Genomic DNA, 19,085 nt, shown 5'->3' on the forward strand with positions numbered 1-19,085 from the left:
TTTGTCAGTTTGTGTTGAACAGCCAGGTTTTTTTTGGTGTTTCCTGAATTCTAGATGGTCCTTCATATTTCGTCTTTCTCTCAGGAGGAGTTCCACATTTTTGCGGCTAGGCAAGAAAATGCTGATCCACCAAGTTTTTTCCTCATGTACAGTTTATGTTCAGGCGGATGTCGTTGCTGGATCGGAGTGGGCCTACCTCTGCAGTGATTGTCTTGCAATTATCGCTTTAGAGGTCCAAAGGTTTTCACTATCAGCAAAGTATACATAAGAGGACAGATACTTTAAAAATGTAATCAATTTAGTGAAGTGTGAAAGGTGCATAATTAACAAGGCAGCGTTAAAAAAAAAAAAATATATATATATATAACATAAAAATACCTTCCTTCCATCAGGCCAAACAATCCATATTCTTAAAGGGACGTGGACGCAATTTGAAAATGCAAACCACAGTAACCTTATATTAGGTGCACTGGTAAACTGTATAAATAACGCAGATTTACTTACCTGGGCACCCCTGCATTTCAACTCAGAGCGCCAATTGGTCCAAAACACGGCAGCTAGGCTCCTTCTATCCCTTGGCCCCATAGAGCACATCACATCCGCCCTCTGCATGCTCCACTGGCGTCAGGTGACGGGGCACTTTCAAAGCCATGTGCATCACCCACAAGACAGGCCCAGAATACCTTCAACACAAACGTACCCATTACCTTCCCAATAGAAACCTGAGATTAGGCACTGCACTCCTTGTGATCCATCCCTTCAAAATCGACAATAGGGGATCGCGACGAATCACATGTCATCGCTCCTTTCCCAGAGGTAGCCTCTCCTCATGTGACCAGGGGATGGCAGCCACTACCTGATCCTGACCCTGGGGGCAGCTATTTGAGAGAGCATCACATAGGGGAGGTGACCCCACCATTCCACATTTGTACAGCGTGCGTGCGGCTGAGGGCATCTTGTCGCTAGACCGGAGCTAGAGGGCTAAAAAGGGTAATAATAAAACTGGGCAGTTTTTCAGTAGGTGCAGAACAGATAATGATTTTCAATGGCGAGAATGTCAAATTATTCCACAGTTTAGCAGCAGCAATTGAAAAAGCTCGTCCACCAACACGAGATAGACAGAACCGAGGGACTTTTGATAAAACGAGCATCCACAAGGACGGCTTGGGACATAGGAGAAATGTGCTCCCTGTAAATATTCCGGCCCTTGTCCATGGAAGGCCTGGTGAACAATGCTCAAAGACTTAAACATTACACTCTTAGCACTTGGGAGCCAGTGAACAGCCCACAGTACAGGAGAGATATGGGCACCATAAAGCGACCCAGTGGCTTCTCGGAGCAGTTGTAGCCGATGATAAGAAAGATGATGGGCCAAAAAGATTGTTACAATATTAGATATGACTCAGCACTGAAGAGGCCACGACCCAAGGCCGTAAATGAAATGGAAGATATCGGAGAAATCTAAGATGGTAGTGCCCAGTCTGGCAGATGTGACGATCTGCGCCTCCATAGAAAGGGATGCAAAAATCTGTACACCCAGATTTTTAACCTTTAGGATTAGCACAGGAGGAGTCCCCAAGGCAGAAGGCCAAAAAGAGGAGTTCCATCGAGAAGAAGCAGATGGAACAGAAGCAGGGCCAACTACTAGGACCTCTGTCTTAACCCCACTGAGCTTTAGTCAATTGTCACCCATTCACCGGACCACAAGCAATCCCAGAAGCATGCCGACACTTCAGATCTAGTCGAATAATAATCTGTGACATCAGCATACAAGTTCAAACTGAAGCTGTGGGAGCAGACGAGGCAGAACAGCGGCTGTATATAGGCATTTAATAGTATAGGAGAGAGGGTGGCTCCCTGGGGGACCCCCACAGGAGAGAGCAAGACGATAAGTGGAAAGGAGGAAGAGAAAGATTGAGACCCATCAGTAAGAAAAGAGGCAAACCAGGCCAGGACTGAGCCAGATATCCCTGCCAGTGAGAGGAGATGCAGTAGGGGGGACTGGTCAACCATATCAAAAGTCGCTGAGAGATCCAAAACAATTATGGCATCCACCCCTCCCTGATCTACCAATCGGGATCAATCATCCATGACTGACACCAGCGCACTCTGTGCCTCGGCCTGGCCGAAAACCCGACTGATGGGGATCAAAGTAGGCAGTAGCTTCCAGAAAGGAGATACGAATTGGTAAAATCAGAGACTTAAGGTGTTTCATGAGGAAGGAAGGAGTGAAATCAGACGGAAATTGCCCGGCATAGTTGGGCCAAGTGCAGGGTTTCTCAAAAGAGGGCCGACAAGGGCCTGTTCCAAGTTTAGTTGGAATAGTGCTGCAGGAGGAGTTCACAGCTTGCGTCACCCACGTAACCATCTGTGGTATAATATCCTTCAATGCCCAGAGAGGAATGGAGTCCGAGGGGGACGCTGATTTCAAGCCGTTAGTGGCAGATATTGCCTCTGGATTAAAAACTGGAAAGGAGGACCAGAAGTGAGGAGAATTAACCTCCTGGACAGCCGTAACAACACACATGCTTTGATGGAATATTGTAATCGCCTCAGCAACCCACAAAGCCTCTTGACAGTACCCTTCAATATTCTGTAACCAATCAAACACACACTGGCACGAGAAGAGGACAACCAGAATGTAGATTTCTCAACTGAAGCAAAACGAGCAGTCTAGTAGTTGGAGAACTCCAACTTGCTCTGGGCAACTCCCTTTAACAGAGCGGGAGTTCAAAGCGGCATCAGCTGAGCAACACAGATCGGACCGGCTAGACTACACCGGGTAAATCAAGCTGTCAGGTGGACAGACGAACACCGACACGAGAGAACCGCAGAGAAAAAAGGATGAAGCGAGCGAAGCTGAAGAGCAAAACAGAGCAGGAAAGGCAGCGTCTGTTGGCGAACACCCACAGGCACTGGAGACGCCGGCGAGGCACGCAAAGCAGAGAGGAAGCTTTGTGCCGGCAAAGGAAGCCGCGGCAACATGCAGAACATCATCCGTCACAGAGCTGAGCCATCCGAACCGTAGAGAGAGCAGGCGTGAAGCAGGACCCAAATAGGGGTAAGAGAAGCTACAGAAGCCCTTTAAGCACCAGTAAGCCCATAGTAGAATGCTGGGGCATCAGGTGGGAGAAGGCACTAGTAAGCACAAGTGGGAGGCAAATCCAGACAGCTTGCAGCGTGGCTAATCTTCAAAGTCCCCATACTTGGGGGAGAAGGAAAATACAAGTACCCCAAATGAAAAGTTGAACTTGGAGAAGCTAAATACCCACTTGGTCCCGAAGCTGTTGAATGTTGTGTTGAAAGTCCTGGAAGAAGAGTATACCGGGCAGGCTAGAGAATTGAAGCAAAACAGAAAGGAAGAGAAATACCCCTTCTTGCAAGGACTTGTAGAAAGACCTGGCAGGGGAGTATACCAGGTGTTGTGCGAGTCTGGGATCAAAGTTGTGTCATTTTAAAAAAGGGAATCCAAAAAGGAAGAATCATACCCTTAGGATTTTGAACTACATTGCATGAGGAGAGAACCTGGGGAAGGGAGTCATTTCCCTGGGAGTGAAAACACCAAGAGGAGGGAGTTATCCTCTTGGGCTACAGGAACTTTGTTTATTCTTTTTTGCTTTGGTAAAGAGAAACCTGGGGAAGAGAGGCATCCTCTGGAACTGTAAATACTATCCATTGGGTTTTATGTTGGATTTACAGCTTTTGTTGAACATTTGTGCACTTTTTCAAGCCAAAGACGACATCCTTAGCATTGTTCATTTCGGTGCGACAGGGCAAGGATAAGATTTCGGACATAGGACATAGCACATTTGTGCTTTGGAAATCTTGACAATGGACAGACCTTTTGTTTTTTGGTTGAGGTAGGGAAATGCCTCCTAGATTAGGTACAGTAGCCATTCCCAAACCCCATTATTTTTATTTTTTTAAAATGTGTATCCACAAACGTAGGTCTTCTGTGGCCGCATTGCACTCCTGGTTCCCCACAGAATCCTCTTTCTCAGTCCAAGCCCCCACAATCTGGAACGCTATTCATATTAGCACCCGATGCTTAAAGGATCACCTTGCCTTCCGGAAGGCCCTCAAGACCTGGCTCCTACTCTTCCGCACCCTGACAAACCTATGCTACATTGCGAGTTAATTAACCAACCGTCATGAAATATATCGATTGACGGATAGAATAAACTCCAGCCGACCGCAGGACCGAATCCACGCCACATCTACGAAACTAAGAAACTAGCCAGGACACACGGGTACGTTATCACACTCCATGCTGATGGATTATAACCGCGGGTACGACCAGTCACCTACCCGCACGCCATATGCCATCACGCACTATTTTAAGACAACACCTCTGCCATAAGAATGTATCTATGCCCCACACACAAATTTGGTCTAGCTGGCCACAATTAGTTTCCTGCATACTCTCCAGTCTACCACACAGCACCCATCCACATGCCAGCTCGACATGGGTAACTAGCAGGGACTGGGTCACCCCTACCTACCTTTGCATTGGCTAAAGTGCACACATGCGTTCTAAAATAATCTGATGAATTGCCCATACCTTGCACTTCAATCCCCTGAGGGTGTTCACCTACAGCACTTTGAGGCCATAACAATGGGAAAAGGCGCTATAAATGACAAATTACATTACCACGTTCTTAAATGTACCCTCTCATATGGACCTTTTCCATTTAATAATTCACAACCCTACAGGTTCGAATGCCTATTATTTTAGGTACGGAGGGAGAAACAAGGAGTCTCACACTAGCTTCCAGCTTTAAGAATTTAGGCCTCTTCTTTATATTGCAAATCTCTTCTACCTTTCTTGAATTTCTATACTGTGGTCTCCATTGCACATACTTGCCATAGGATGTCCACTAGTATAGCATAATTCATATGGAATATATGTTGTATGTATTGCTTGTAACATGTCGCAGCCCTCAGGGCGCACATATAACATAAAGAGCAAAGACAACACACAACACTTAGACAGTTGGTCAGTAGAGGGGACAGACAATTTAATTGAATACTAAGGTCTTAAGCCATTTGCGAAACACAGGGAAGACTCTTCTCTATACGCATCTCAGCTAGGAGACCATTCTAGGCAAGTGTTGCTATGAGTGGGAATGACTGTCCCTTACCATGGGTTCTTTTGATAAACAAGCCGATAGGTGCTGCTAGATCCTGTTGATCTCCACAGTGATTTCAGGGTAAAGCTATTTTTTTTTTTGTAAGGTAGATTGGTGCATGACAATGCAGACATTTGTGCATCAAGTAAGGGTTTTGAAGGTGATCCAGGATATGGAACGGCAGCCAGTGAAGTTCCTTCCTGGCAGGACTTATATGATCCCTTTTGGAGACATTTTTAATTATTCAAACAGCATCATTTGAGAGTTTTGAAGTTTTTGTGTGCTGTTCTTGCTTGCTCTGCCAAGAAGGGCATTGCAATAGTTTATGCAGGGCATTATAAAGGCTCTAACCAGGGTTTCACAGTTATTACTGTTGACATAGGGTTTTACCAGTGTAAGTAACCCAAGATGATATTGGGATTGTGTTATAACATTTTCCATATCTGCATCAGCACCTAGTGACTTATCTACTATCACTACCATGGATTTGACCTTAGCCAAGGTTTAGATGCAATGGCCATCAATTAAGAACTCTGAAAATCCTGAATACAATTTCGTTCTTGCACGAGAAGACCCAAAGACCAGTAGCTCGGTCTTTGCGCTGTTAAGGCAAAGCCAGTTAGCTGTCATCCAGTTTTTTACAATTTGAAAGATGCTCTGAACATACATTCTCAGCATAGTTCCACTCAGTTCAGTAAACGAGTGTCGTCAGCATAATTTGTGAATCTGGCTCCGCTTTTGTCCAGGATATTTCACAGGGGGCACAGGTAGACATTAAAGAGTGCAGGAGACAAGCACGCTCCCTGCGGAACACTGAGTTAGTCAATATTTGTGCAGAAGATGCCTGTCCCCAACAAACTCTCGACATCCTACCAGACAAAAAATACCTCATTCACTCAATGGCTGATGGCAAGCATTGGCCCACAGAGGATAGGGTGGTCAATAGTTAATGATCCAGGAGGTGGCGGCATCAACAATCCTGCCTTACTCCTCTCCATGTAGTCCAACATCTGGGTTTGGAGATCAACTAATCCGTGCCATGATGTTCTCGAAATACAGATAGTCTCAGGTATTAGCCTTGTCCAGAAGGTTTCCATGTTGTAATGTGCTTTATTACTTCCTGGTCTGCTATGCATTAATGGTGGTGTCACGAAGAGTTTGGAGAGTAGAATGTGGTGCTACTGCCCACTGCTGAATGTTCCATGTGTGACAGTTGGAGAGAGACTGGCTGTGAGAGGGTCTGCCTGTGGACGTTTCATTGTAATTGAGCCTTGTGTCCTGTAAGCTTTGGTGCTGATACACCCTGAAATGTAACAAATGAAGAAGCTTTCCTTTTGCACCTGCGGCTCCTAGTCATCGATGAGAAAGGACACTTTTCAACATTGCGACAAGCTGGACCTACTGCCTTCCTGCTGTTGGGGGGTGGGGGGAGGGGGTCGGGGAGGCGCACAGCCACAGGACATCCACCACCCCACTAAACAAAACTAAGACAAGTACCCTCTCTCTGCCAGAGTACTATAAGCAATCTTTCAAGGAGTTCATTTTGATTTGGGACAAGTGGAGTAAGTCTACTAATGTCACTGTCGTGGTCCTGCAACAGAATAATCATCACCTGCCAGTGCTTACAATGCCTCGCTAAGGTCCAGTTAGGAATGTGGTCCCAGAACTGCTTATTGACCTGGAGCGGTTATTACCTTGTATTGGTGGTACCCTACGGAGGTGTACGGTGTCACCATACGATGTTGCGAACTGCTAATAAAAGGACCTGTATCAGGATTTAACTGTGCATCTAGACTATGGGCATAAATCTGTTCAATATGCCAGGGCCCCCATTTTCCATGCTGTATGGCAGCGCTTTTCTCACCGCCAGTCACCACCCAAATGATGACGCATCAGAACAGTTTGTATGCATGAACTCACAGAAAGAGCTTCTCAAGGTTACGGGCACAAGAGAATGTTGCCTGCTTCGCATAAGTGGGTCCTGTTTTCAGCAAGACTTAAGGTCTACAGAGGGATCGGAAATATCTGGTGTGCTACGGTTCCATGGAACATTACCCTGTTGGCTGGGATTTTGTCTGGGGCGTCAAGACTTCAAAATTGCTGTGAGCCATTTTGCTCCTGGTTATAACCCGGAAGAATCTGGTTGGCTTGACACCAACAGCTACCGGAAGCAACATTTTGCTCCACCTGCCAACTGATGCCATATGCACGTACCATGGAACATTAACCTGTGCATTTAGAAATGTATGGATGTGTCCTAATGCTCAATTATATACAACATTTAAAGCATAATGTGTCATGTACAAATGACAAAAAGTTTTAGTTTGCATCTCCTGTGGCGGGTAAATTTGCAGTACTAAGTGACTTGCCCGATTTGTTTTATCTGACCACTTGATTTAGAAAGGCCGATTAAATCATGCAAAACCAACCTCATAACCGCCCCCCCCACCCCTCTCACTCCATTCCTCTGGGTGCACTGCCATTCTTGGATGACAAAGATTTGTGTGATTGTGGAGGATGATGAAACTATTGCACTGGGACGGGGTAGCAGGTAGAAGAATGGAGAGGATGACCTCCCCCCTCTCCCCAACTCCCCCAATTGATTAGAAATCCTGCCAGCGCTGGAGAGGGTGGGAGTGTGATATTTTCAAGGCCACACAAAAACGGCCTTCAAAACGCAGAAATAATTGCATGGAACTAAATTTGTGGCACGCTAATTTGTGGCACGCTATATAATAGCTCCTGGTTCCCAGAGGTAGCTCCTGCTTAATGGGCGACGCCGGACATCCAGCAGCTGCTTTTAGCTCCTGCTAATCAAGTCCTTGTTTCTACCACATGCGGTCATGGTAATGAGGATCACAGGGATCCAATGAGCATTAAGGCCGGGTGGTGGAGCAAGGACAAGAGGAACTTGAGTGGCATTCAAGGGTGCGTCATTGCCACATTGTTTTGCAGTCATCGGAGCCTTCCTTTTGTTCGCGTCAATTATTCCCTTTTATCCCAACTCCTGCTATTAACTATTACTGACTCTTCCCTTGCTAACCTTCACCTTTCCCTCTCCACTACCCTTGATAACGTTATCCATTCCATGAGGATCTGCATTAAGGCTGCCTCCAAGTGCAACAGTTGGTACAATTCCGACCTAGCCTTGCTGAAAGGCAAGTGCAGAGTTGCTGAACAGAAGTGGTTGGCTTCTCGCATATCCTCAAACAAACTGGACTGTCCCACCCGCCAAAGGCATTAGACTCAATCCAGGCCAAGAGTGGGCCTATATCCAAGCCTGTATCTCCGGGGCCACCACAAACATGTCTGAACTCAATCTGTAAGGAACTTGCCAATGCTACTGCAGTCTCTACTTCTCTTTCTTCCCAGGCCATCTGCATGGCTTTGACCTCCCACTACACTACCAAAACCCTGGACATCCTGTCCTCACTCTCCTCCCACCTCCACCTACAATTAGGCCTCCCTTGATCCCTCCCTCCATCCCTCCTACTCACCCATAGCACCAAATTAGGTTTCCAAGATTGGTTGCTCTATGAAAGTCTCCCCGAAACAGGTGCTTACCTGCTCCTCTAGATCCATCAAGGGCATTATAGCCGCCCTTGCTCCCCTCTTTGGCAAAGTTCTGTAATTGCTCTTTTGCCACTGGCTCCTTCCCATTTCCTCTCAAGCACTCCCTTGCGCAAACCCTCCTAAAAAAGCTGTCTGCAGACCATTCCTGCCCAGCTAACTACCGCCCTATCTCCACAACCCCATTCCTGGGCAAACTATTGGATAGGATGGCCATCTCCCAACTAATCCAGCACATTGAATCGGTTGGCTGTCTCCACAACCACCAGTCTTGGCTTCAGAGCAGCCAGAGGCACGGAAACCGCTCTCCTAAACACCCGTGAAGACTTGCTCTCAAACCTCGACTCCAACTCTCCTTCCGTTCTCATCCGCCTTGATCAGTCCTCTGTGCCTTCAACACTGTAAATCATGCCACCCTCTTCCAAATCAACTCTGTGATATCACGGAGCGGGCACTGGCTTGGCTGACCTTCAAAATCAGCCATCCCAGGCATGATCCGAATGTCACAAGGCCTAGTAAGACTGTTTATTGTTATCCCCCTCTGCTCCCCCTCCTCTTTAGTCTTGTGGCGCCTGGAAACACTTTCTGCTGTATAGGCGCCTTACAAAATGTGCAACAAATAAATGCCCCATTTTACCTTCTGCAGACTAAGGTCGGGATACCCTTGGCCGGCGCACAATACTCAAGCATAGCTCAAGAGAGAACAAAGTTGGATTTTTAGACTAAAAAACAACAAAAAAGGCCTTAATGAACAAATACAATGGAACGAATTGGCAGTAATGAAGGGATAAGCTCCAGGGCATGACATATCCCGATGCTACTAGAAGACCCATGATCCATCAAGACTGGCTACTCCCCCAGGTATAGCCCTATAAATGTTATTGAGCTCATGGGCTTATTTGCTCATTCACAAGCATCCATACTGTTATTTTAACAGTACAGCCCTATAACTAATAGAACCACTAGAGCCAGCACTTGCCATAAGGATACAGGCTCCTGTTGCCCTTTAGGCTGTTTGACAGTCCAGAAGGCATCCAGTCACGATAGAAGCCTTCCACACTACATCGTAGTACCCTGATCAAACACGTACCCTGATGAACACCTTTCTGCAGGGTAGCACAAGACATCAGTAACAACCAGTGCCTCCGTCTTCCTATGCATAATTTGTGCACTCTTCTTGAGCCACGCCATTTGCCAGCCTGTTCCCTTTGACCCTTGCACAGATACCAACGCCCCATGACTTCCACATAACATTTTAATTATAATATGAATCCACATCATTCTAGACGGCGCCATGTATTTTTTACTGCATTGGCTTCTCCATACAAGTTAGGCACCGCCTACACTCATTCAAGATGGCGGCCTAGAACTCAGGGACGTATTCTAGCTCTCAAACACTCCACGCCACCCTGTACGTGCGCACTACCAGGAAATAACACGCCTCACTCCGACAGGGACACATGCAGCGTTGCAGTTCGTATTCACTCCGAAGACCGAGGTAAGCACATCTAAGTGCCGCGGTTCCACCAGACACCTGCTGGTAGTGTGGGAGAAACTGCAGAGATTCACAGAAAGAGCTTATTCTCGTTTCTGTTTTGTTTGTTTCTCTGCTTCTTTGCAGGAGTCCCTGCATACGCGCCATTTTCAGACACGCCGCAGATAAAACAGAGGAGCCGGACATCACAGCTCCAGTATTGTACACATAAGGTAATTGGAATGTTAAATAGGGCTTCACAGTAAGCGCTAGGAGCGACTTTAGCCACAATTTTGTTGTTTCTGGTCCTAGGACACAAGCACTGCCAGTATTTTACCACCCTCCGTGGCTCCAGTATCCAGTACCTTAGTGACGCGGCTCCCATGGCTGCCAGGTAAAGCCTTTACCTATGCCTTTATTCATTATGGGAAGCATGTCACAGTTTGTTGGTAGTAGCAAAATCCACCAAGATCATCACATCAGAGCCCAATGCATGCACAGGGCAGAGTGCACAACTGAGCCTTGTGCTCTTTTTCTAGATGCATACTTTTTTCCCCCACTCACCCCTCACCACTCCCCTCCCTGGTGTCTCCTTGTCTCTTTTCTAGTGCATGAACGTGGTTCCCATTGGAAGGTTCTGGGGGTTAAATAGTACATTTTCTGTTTTTTCTTATAAACAGCATAACAATCGGATCACATTGCTATACCCAATACCATTTTCGGTTTTTTGTTCAGAGGGCAGTATCTACCTCTGAAATCCTGTCTCTGTGCCTTTACCTGCAGGTCACAGAAGTGCCCCAGAGACAATTGTCTCTTGAAGGAATCCATCAAATTTAAACAGGTCCTGAAGAAGATGATCCAAATCATGAGCATCATCGAAACTGGTCGACCACATTGGGCATGAGCGACCTCATGCTTCAGACAATATTCGACAAATTTGATACGGATATGTCTCATAAATGTCATTTTTTTTAACCTTGCTAACAGAGAACAGCCTGTTTAGACATGCCCTGTAGCAAGGGCCTTTTTATAGCGCCGATTACACTGGAAGGGCTTATAATAGTAGTGCCTGCCTCACTATGAATGGTAAATTAAACAGTATCTAAATCCTGAAGTGAAGACAGCACATTCCCATTTAATCGGAGAAACATATAATGCACATTTTTGTCTCTAGAGCATTAGTTGTTAGCCCACACTGGTGCATTGTTTAATAACTGAATAACTCAATGGTTTAGCACCCGAAATGGCGTGTTGACAAACATTGGTATGAAAGAAGTGTAGATAGGGTCAGCCTCTTCCCTATCCTCTGTTAGATAGGCGTTACAGCACACGGAACCTATGGCTAGAAGGCACTTAAGAGGCAGGGATAGGGTGTTCTTCCCACAGGGAGATGTTAGGCTCACCTGGTATCCAGAGGGACGCCACCCAGCCGGGTTACTCGCTGGTATGCTTCTCAGCTTTGCCCTAATGCGGTCTGCGGTAAAGGTTCTGCCTAAAAATACAGGACGACTGTGTTCAGGACTGACCAACTGGGGTAAGTATCCTCCCTCCACCCCCGTATGATTTCAGTCCCTCTGGTGCCCTCTCCTCACCTTGTGGTAGAATTAGGCGTGCTCTCCGTCCTGCCTTCTTTGAAGGGGTGCAGTGTCTTTCATGGGCGAGTGCGGTCTAGCTACTTCACTGACGCCGGCCCGTTTGATATTGTTCAGGTATGTCTTATTGCTGTTCTTTAGTTTTGTTGCTATCCTGCATGCCTTTCTTTGTTTAAAATGTCTCTTTTTTCTCCCTTAGGTATGCGGAGCTTCAGCGCGGCGAACTGGCTTGGTTGAGCCCCGCTGGTAAATGATGGAGCATTAAGAGCACTATGATGCGGTAAGTAAGCGATATGCACAGCGCTGCGAAGTCTTGCCTTTGCTAACCTGTGTTTTCCTTCCTTGAAGGTTTTGGTGTTCTTCAGCACGAGTGGAATGTCCGGATTAGTGCCAGCCGAGAGGCGACCAGCCAGGTAAGCCTTTTGAGCAGTTCGTAATTTGTAAATGTCTCTACTGCTTTCTTTAAAGTTGCCTCCATCTTCCTCTTTCAGGTTGTTCTGGCCGGGAGGCGTGCAGATTCGAGGAAGCTGTTCTCAGTAGCTGCGAGTGTTTAAAGATGAAGACTGCAGGTAAGATGTTGCTGCTAATTATGTTCCTTTTGTCTCCTTGCAGGTTCTGCTTCTCCGAGGTTCGAGGGAATAGCTGGACACAGTGAGCGTCACGTTGCAAGCTGCAAAGTAACGCGAAGCGTGCTGTCTTGCTCAGGTGTGGTTTAAATAGCCCCAACAAAATAGTCCAGGTAAAGTAGTCCCTAGGCTACCACACCCAAAACACTAGACAGCATAGCTTGGTTCTTAGGAACAAGCTATGTGGATGCCTCAATGTTGGCTGACAATAGAATAAAGTAGTTCCCAAGCACATTGTTTTTCATGGTATATGAGCCTGGCGCCATAGGCGCCAGGACTGGCCCCATGAGGGCTTTTGAAGAGGATGCCAGGCTCTAGAGGCCCGAGTCCTGACTGCCTCGCCAATGGGTTTGCCAGAGGGGGTTTTGGGCGAGAGTCGTAACAGGAGAGCAGTCTAGTGTGAATGAGGAAGTGGTACCCAGATACCATATGGATGACTACCCTTTTCTTATGAACTGCTTTTCTCCATTGACTGTTCCTTAGTGATAATAAATAAATGCCCCATTTATCCTTCTGCAGACTAAGGTCGGGATACCCCTGGCCGGCGCACAATACTTAAACAAGCATGGGTGCTCCGACTACTACAGTTCTGATTTGGTAGAGTATTACAAATAATATTGACATAACAAAACATACTCCCGGTTTACAAGACCCTACAAAATACAGCCAGCAAAAATCTGTCACTGATTGCTCCCAACTGATTTATCAAAAAGGGCACCTGGTTGAGGCCTTACTCTTCCCAGGTGGGTAACATGGTAAAAAGAACACAATTGAGCAAGGACATAAGTGTTTCACTGTCGAGTGCTTAGATGAACACAATCCTCAGAGATAGCCACCTGTAGGTGGTGGAGTTTATACTAAGATGAATAGTTGTAACAAATATTTTGATGAGACGATTCAGTGAGCTGCAATAGGGTTTTAATTAGATTGCAGCGGGTGTTTTCAATACACTTAATCATAAGCAAAAGATAAATCATCCGGTGTACATTTTGAGGTTAATTAACCAGTTAGTCGGGTACAAATGCTGGATATTTGTGGTCTCAATCAGTTGCTTCTACGTCTATTAGGGTGTCCTTGGGAAGGAAACCAGCAGACTTAGTGATGTGATAGCATATGAGTAATATAAATAATCAGAACAATGTAAGATTGAACACCACCACCACAACAACACAGAAGGTCAACACTGTTTCGGCCAGGGAGTGAGCTTAAGTGAGCTCTGGTGGGACGGCCTTCATCAGGACAAGATGATTCCAAAGGCGGAGGTATCTTAAGAGGTCTGTTGAGGTAAACAGACAGGTATGTTTTAGGAGTGTGTCCAAAAAGGCAAATCTAGCAGTAAATGAGTGACATAAATCACAGAGGAGAAGAGCCGGTGCTTACCGGGTCTGGGGAGCGCAGTGGCTTGGAAGAAAACAGTGTCCAAATACACTGTTTAGAATTTACAAGGTCTTTTGATCCTGTGGACAAGACAAAAGGCATTTAGTTGTCCGTCTCTCTTAGAATAGAGTAGGAACCTACCTCTAGGTACCCTGACGTAGGGCGTTTCATCAGGTTGGCGTCGGGTGACGCAGTGTCAATCCGCCAAGGGTTGACTGTGGATAAAATGAACATAAGGTTCGGGTCAGGACATGTGTCAGGGTCTTGTGATGGTCTAGGTGCCCATGTGACACAGAGTGGTGAGATAGGCGTGACATGCGTTAGTGTGGAGAGGCCTGCATACCACCATGTTCTCCCATCAGTAGCAGATATGCTACAATGATGCGTGTACCTGTGATTGGAATGCTGCTGAGTAACAGGTGCAGTGTAGCATAATGATGTTGTGTGGACTAGGTTGTGAGAATTAACCGACACGGTGCACCATTCACAGGTCTCGTGTTCGTCTACAGACACTCCGCTGCAGACATCCAGTCTCCGACCTCGAGGTGAGTTGTGTTTTTTCACGTTAGACCAACGATTATGATCGCTCTCACCCGACCGCACGCATGGCCACGTACAGCACTCCTTTGTGCTTTTAAACACACACATTGTGATAGAGCCAATCTAGTCACCTCTAGATGCCACTAGTTACCACATGCGACCGCTTTGTGCCACATTATGCGATCACTTCGTGTATTTTGGCTACCACTGGTGAATCTGCCACGCCTAGGGCCTAATGCTCCTAGCATTAGATTTGTCCTTATACCGTATGTAACAGCACATCCCACAACAACTAAGCATGTTGATGCACAAACATTCTGTCTTTGACGTAATTCTCACGACCTAGTCCACGCAACATCATTGTGCTACACTGCACCTCTTACTCAGCAGCATTCCAATCCGCACAGGTACACACATCATTGTAGCATACCTGCTACTGATGGGAGAACATGGTGGTATGCAGGCCTCTCTACACTAACGCATGTCATGCCTATCTCACCACTCTGTGTCACACGGGCACCTAGACCATCACGAGACCCTGACACATGTCCTGACCCGAACCTTATGTTCATTTTATCCACAGTCATCCTTTGACGGATTGACACAGTGTCACCCGACGCCAACCTGATGAAACACCCTACGTCAGGGTACCTATAGGTAAGTTCCTACCCATCTGGCAATACTTACTCTATTCTAAGGGAGAAGGACAACTAAATGCCTTTTGTCTTGTCCACAGGATCAAAAGACCTTGTAAATTCTAAACAGTGTATTTGGACACTGTTTTCTTCCAAGCCACTGCGCTCCCCAGACCCGGTAAGCACCGGCTCTTCTCCTCTGTGATTTATGTCACTCATTTACTGCTAGATTTGCCTTTTTGGACACACTCCTAAAACATCCCTGTCTGTTTACCTCAACAGACCTCTTAAGATACCTCCGCCTTTGGAATCATCTTGTCCTGATGAAGGCCGTCCCACCAGAGCTCACTTAAGCTCACTTCCTGGCCGAAACACTGTTGTGTTGACCTTCTGTATTGTTATTCACCCTTACATTGTTCTGATTATTTATATTACTCATATGCTATCACATCACTAAGTCTGCTGGTTTCCTTCCCAAGGACACCCTAGTAGACGTAGAAGCAACTGATTGAGACCACAAATATCCAGCATTTGTACATAACTGGTTAATTAACCTCAAAAATGTACACTGGCTGATGTATCTTTTGCTTATGATTACGTGTATTGAAAACACCCGCTGCAATCTAATTAAAACCCTATTGCAGCTCACTGAATCGTCTCATCAAAATATTTGTTACAACTATTCATCTTAGTATAAACTCAGCCACCTGTAGGTAGTGATCTCTGAGGATTGTGTTCATCTAAGCACTCAACAGTGAAACACTTATGTCCTTGCTCAATTGCGTTCTTTTTTACCACTGATTGCTCCCAGTCACCCATATTCCAGAAGTCTGCCAACATGCAGATACCCCCTTATCCTTATTTCACAACATGAGAGCCAAAATGCAAACTCTTAGACGCAAACTTCTATGCATACTTTGAACTACTCCACTGGCACCCTCACCCCAACAAAGCAGTCCCCAAATCACTCAACCCCAGGCTAAACAGAACCGTACATCCCTGGTGTACACAGGAGCGACTAAGATATTCCCCTAAAATCAGCAGCAGCTGGCATCACATCCATCTGCACAACCTCTGATGGATCATATTTAAACAACCTTGCATCAAGCACAAAGCCACCAGACAAGAAAAGCATCAGGCCAGCAAGCTGATGATAGGGATATTAATGTTAAAGGACATTTGTACCGCGCACTATCACCACCGTAGTGGTCCCCTGGCGCTCTGAAAAAAGGGGAAGAGAGGGGGTGGGTTAGTGGGAATAAGCTGGAAAAGTGCAAGAGAGCAGTGATGTGCTGTTGGCAGCCTCAGCCCGGTGGGTCCGTTGGCTGGGCTTGGGGTGTTTTATGGTCCGTAGTCGTCGTGTGCTGTTGTGCAATTCTATGTGTGGTTTGTTTTGTTGTTGCATTGTTGTGAAGTTTGTGCGGATTGCTGCGTTTTAGGCTTGTGGTTGTGTTTGGTTATAGTTTGAGAGGTGTATGCAGAGGGATGGAATTGTTAGTTGGTTGGTTAGTTGGCATTGCTGTCCTTCCAATTGTGGGATTCCATCTAGGTGCGGTACATGCTAACAGTCACATTTCTATCTAGATTCGACGCAAGCTAGGTTCAGTATTCCAAGTGTGGTGCATGCTAAGAATCGCATATGCTAACAATCGCATTTCTGAAATTCCATCTAGGTGCGGCATATGCTAAGATTTGGCGCAGACTAAACTTGAGAAATTCCATCTAAGTGTGGCTCATGCTAGCAATCACATTTCTGTCTAGATTTGGCGCAGACTAGACTTGAGAGTTTGTCTAGGTGTGGCATATGCTAACAATCACATTTCTATCTAGATGACGCGTAAGCTAAAGTTCAGAATTCCATACTAGAGTGGCACATGCTAACAGTCACATTTCTGTCTAGATGCGACGCAAGCTAGGGCTCAGAATCCTGAGTGTGGTGCATGCTGACAGTCGCATTTCTATCTAGATGTGACGCAAGCTAGATTCAGAATTCTAAGTGTGGTGCATTCTAAGAATCACATTTCTATCTAGATGCGACGCAAGCTAGGTTCAGAATTCTAAGTGTGGTGCATGCTAAGAATCACATATGTTAACAATCACATTTCTGAATGCTGGTACATCAGAACTAACTGCACCAAAACACAAGCTATTCGGACCTGGCGAGAGGGATGCTACTTCAACGTTTGCTCCATATCGAAACTTACTCAAAACCACATCATCAGTCGTTCAAAACTTTAGTTTCCCAGAAAGGTATTTTTGGAAGAAAAGAATCTGAAAGCCTACAGGGATTTAAGTGCACCAGTGGTATCTGACATTATGTTATTTTCTTGTCTAAACAGCAGGCATTGCGACATCACAACTAACCTTAACTGCAATAAGTTATTAGTTACAATACTTCTTATTACAATTCAGTGGTGGGGATACTTCTAACTATACAGTGATAAGGAAACCTTTGCCATGCTTCTATACTGATATTGCAGGCTGCCTATAACAAAGAAGTGAATTGCATGTCCCCAAGTGTCCTGGCTGAGAAAATACAGCCCTGCAGATGAAGTTTATACTCACACTATCCGAGGTACCCAAAGGCTTCACTGCCTCCGAGGCTAGGCGCTGCTTGCTGTTCCAGTGCTTTATTTTGATGCCATGACTTCTGAGTTGCTGCACCACTGCCAGGCGCAAGAGACTCTTGTGATCTGTCAGAGGTTTCATAATGTACTCTTTTTTTTATGGAGGCAGATGGGGCGCTTCCTTCTCGGGAAAACGTGCTTCACGGTACTCTTCAGACCTCCAAACAGAAACTAGAGGTTTTGCTCGATGCAGAATTATCGCACTAATCTCTCCAAGCCCTGGTGTGGCCATTCCTTTATGCCCGACATACGCATTTCCCAAATGCCCAGGGTGTTTTATAACACGTGAACACACTTCGGTCTAGAACAGTTCAAAAGCCTCCGCCAAAAAACCTTCACCCCACTGACGCTAACAAACTGTGCTGGCCACCAGTCTGGCACCCTCTGACCACAACCGCCCCACTCAGCTTCTACCTGGCACCTCTTGCCTACTTCCTGGTTCCCTTTGCGACACCTCCACACAGGACCACCTGCCAGTCTCTAATGAATCACTGTCCCACTCTCGTTGGCACTACCGAAATCTCTACTTGCCATTCATCTGCGATCCTTCCTCTACTCACCTCCTGGCACCGCTTTTATTTCCTACCACCCCTGACCCACTTACTGACTCCAGACACCACCTCTGCACCAAACTCCACTAATACCTTTCTGGCACCTTTTGCCCAGTCCTTGAAATCACCTCCTGGAAACCCTACTACCCACTGTTCACTTACTGACTCACGTCTGATCCCTTCCTCACTCCTTGTATTTCTCTGTACACCTTTTACTCACTCTTCACAATCCTCTATTCACTTCCTACCCCCCTACTCGCCTATCAGCACCCCATACTCACAGCTATGATCACCTACTCGCCCCCTGAACACTTCACGCTTCCATTGTCTCCTGGACCCCCTTGCCCACTTCCTGCCAGCGACTCGGCTCTTCTGCGTGGCACCCACGCTCTTTTACGAGTGCCCCTGTCCGCTTAGTGTCACCCCTCCTCACGCCCCGACATCCTCAGCTCCTTCCCATCGCCCACTTCCTGCCGGCATGGCTGTAAAGTCCACCCCCCCTCCAGGCTTTCTTCAGTTCTCCGGCCGCGCTCGTACACTTCTCCCCGTTGTTCCCAAACCCTGATTTAGCCCGCCGAAGTTAAACGGCACCCCTGTCCCTGCTGTCACACTTTCCCCTCCAGCCCCCCGTCTCTGGTGTCACTCTTATTATCCCCCTTTCTTTGCTTCCGTTCAATGCCTTCCGCAGCACTCTTTCCTCCCCCCTTCCTTCCTCGGCTACAGCATTCAAGCCGTCGCGCGACGTAGCCCGTTCTCGCTTCTCATTGGCCAGCTGTCGGTTCAAATCTCAGGACCCTGCGGTCACCACAGAGACAGGGGTGCCCGCGCAGCGCCTGTCAGCAAAACGCCACTGATTGGTCACGTGAGGAGGCAACTGTGTTTATTTATTTTTTTCTCACCTCGACAACATCTTTATTACAACGCTGAGGTACAGATAATCCATTCCTTTTTTTGTTGCTGTAGC

The 19,085-nt window shown here is 46.6% G+C and overlaps 1 protein-coding gene across 2 annotated transcripts in view; it reads right to left on the minus strand.

The window, feature by feature from the left end:
* The window catches only part of ARHGAP11A (Rho GTPase activating protein 11A), a 350,081-nt gene extending 331,226 nt beyond the window's left edge, over window positions 1–18,855 (minus strand). Inside the window, exon 1 of one of the 2 annotated variants that reach the window (XM_069638559.1) lies at window positions 17,509–18,855. In XM_069638559.1, the coding sequence (XP_069494660.1) occupies window positions 17,509–17,652 (144 nt within the window). In that variant the 5' untranslated portion in view covers window positions 17,653–18,855. The remainder of the gene's footprint in view (window positions 1–17,508) is intronic. The other variant, XM_069638560.1, reaches the window with a different exon arrangement.
* Window positions 18,856–19,085: the final 230 nt, after the last annotated feature.

Source organism: Ambystoma mexicanum, chromosome 14 (assembly GCF_040938575.1).
Source record: "Ambystoma mexicanum isolate Mex_15411 chromosome 14, UKY_AmexF1_1, whole genome shotgun sequence".
NCBI classification, from domain to species: Eukaryota; Metazoa; Chordata; class Amphibia; order Caudata; family Ambystomatidae; genus Ambystoma; species Ambystoma mexicanum.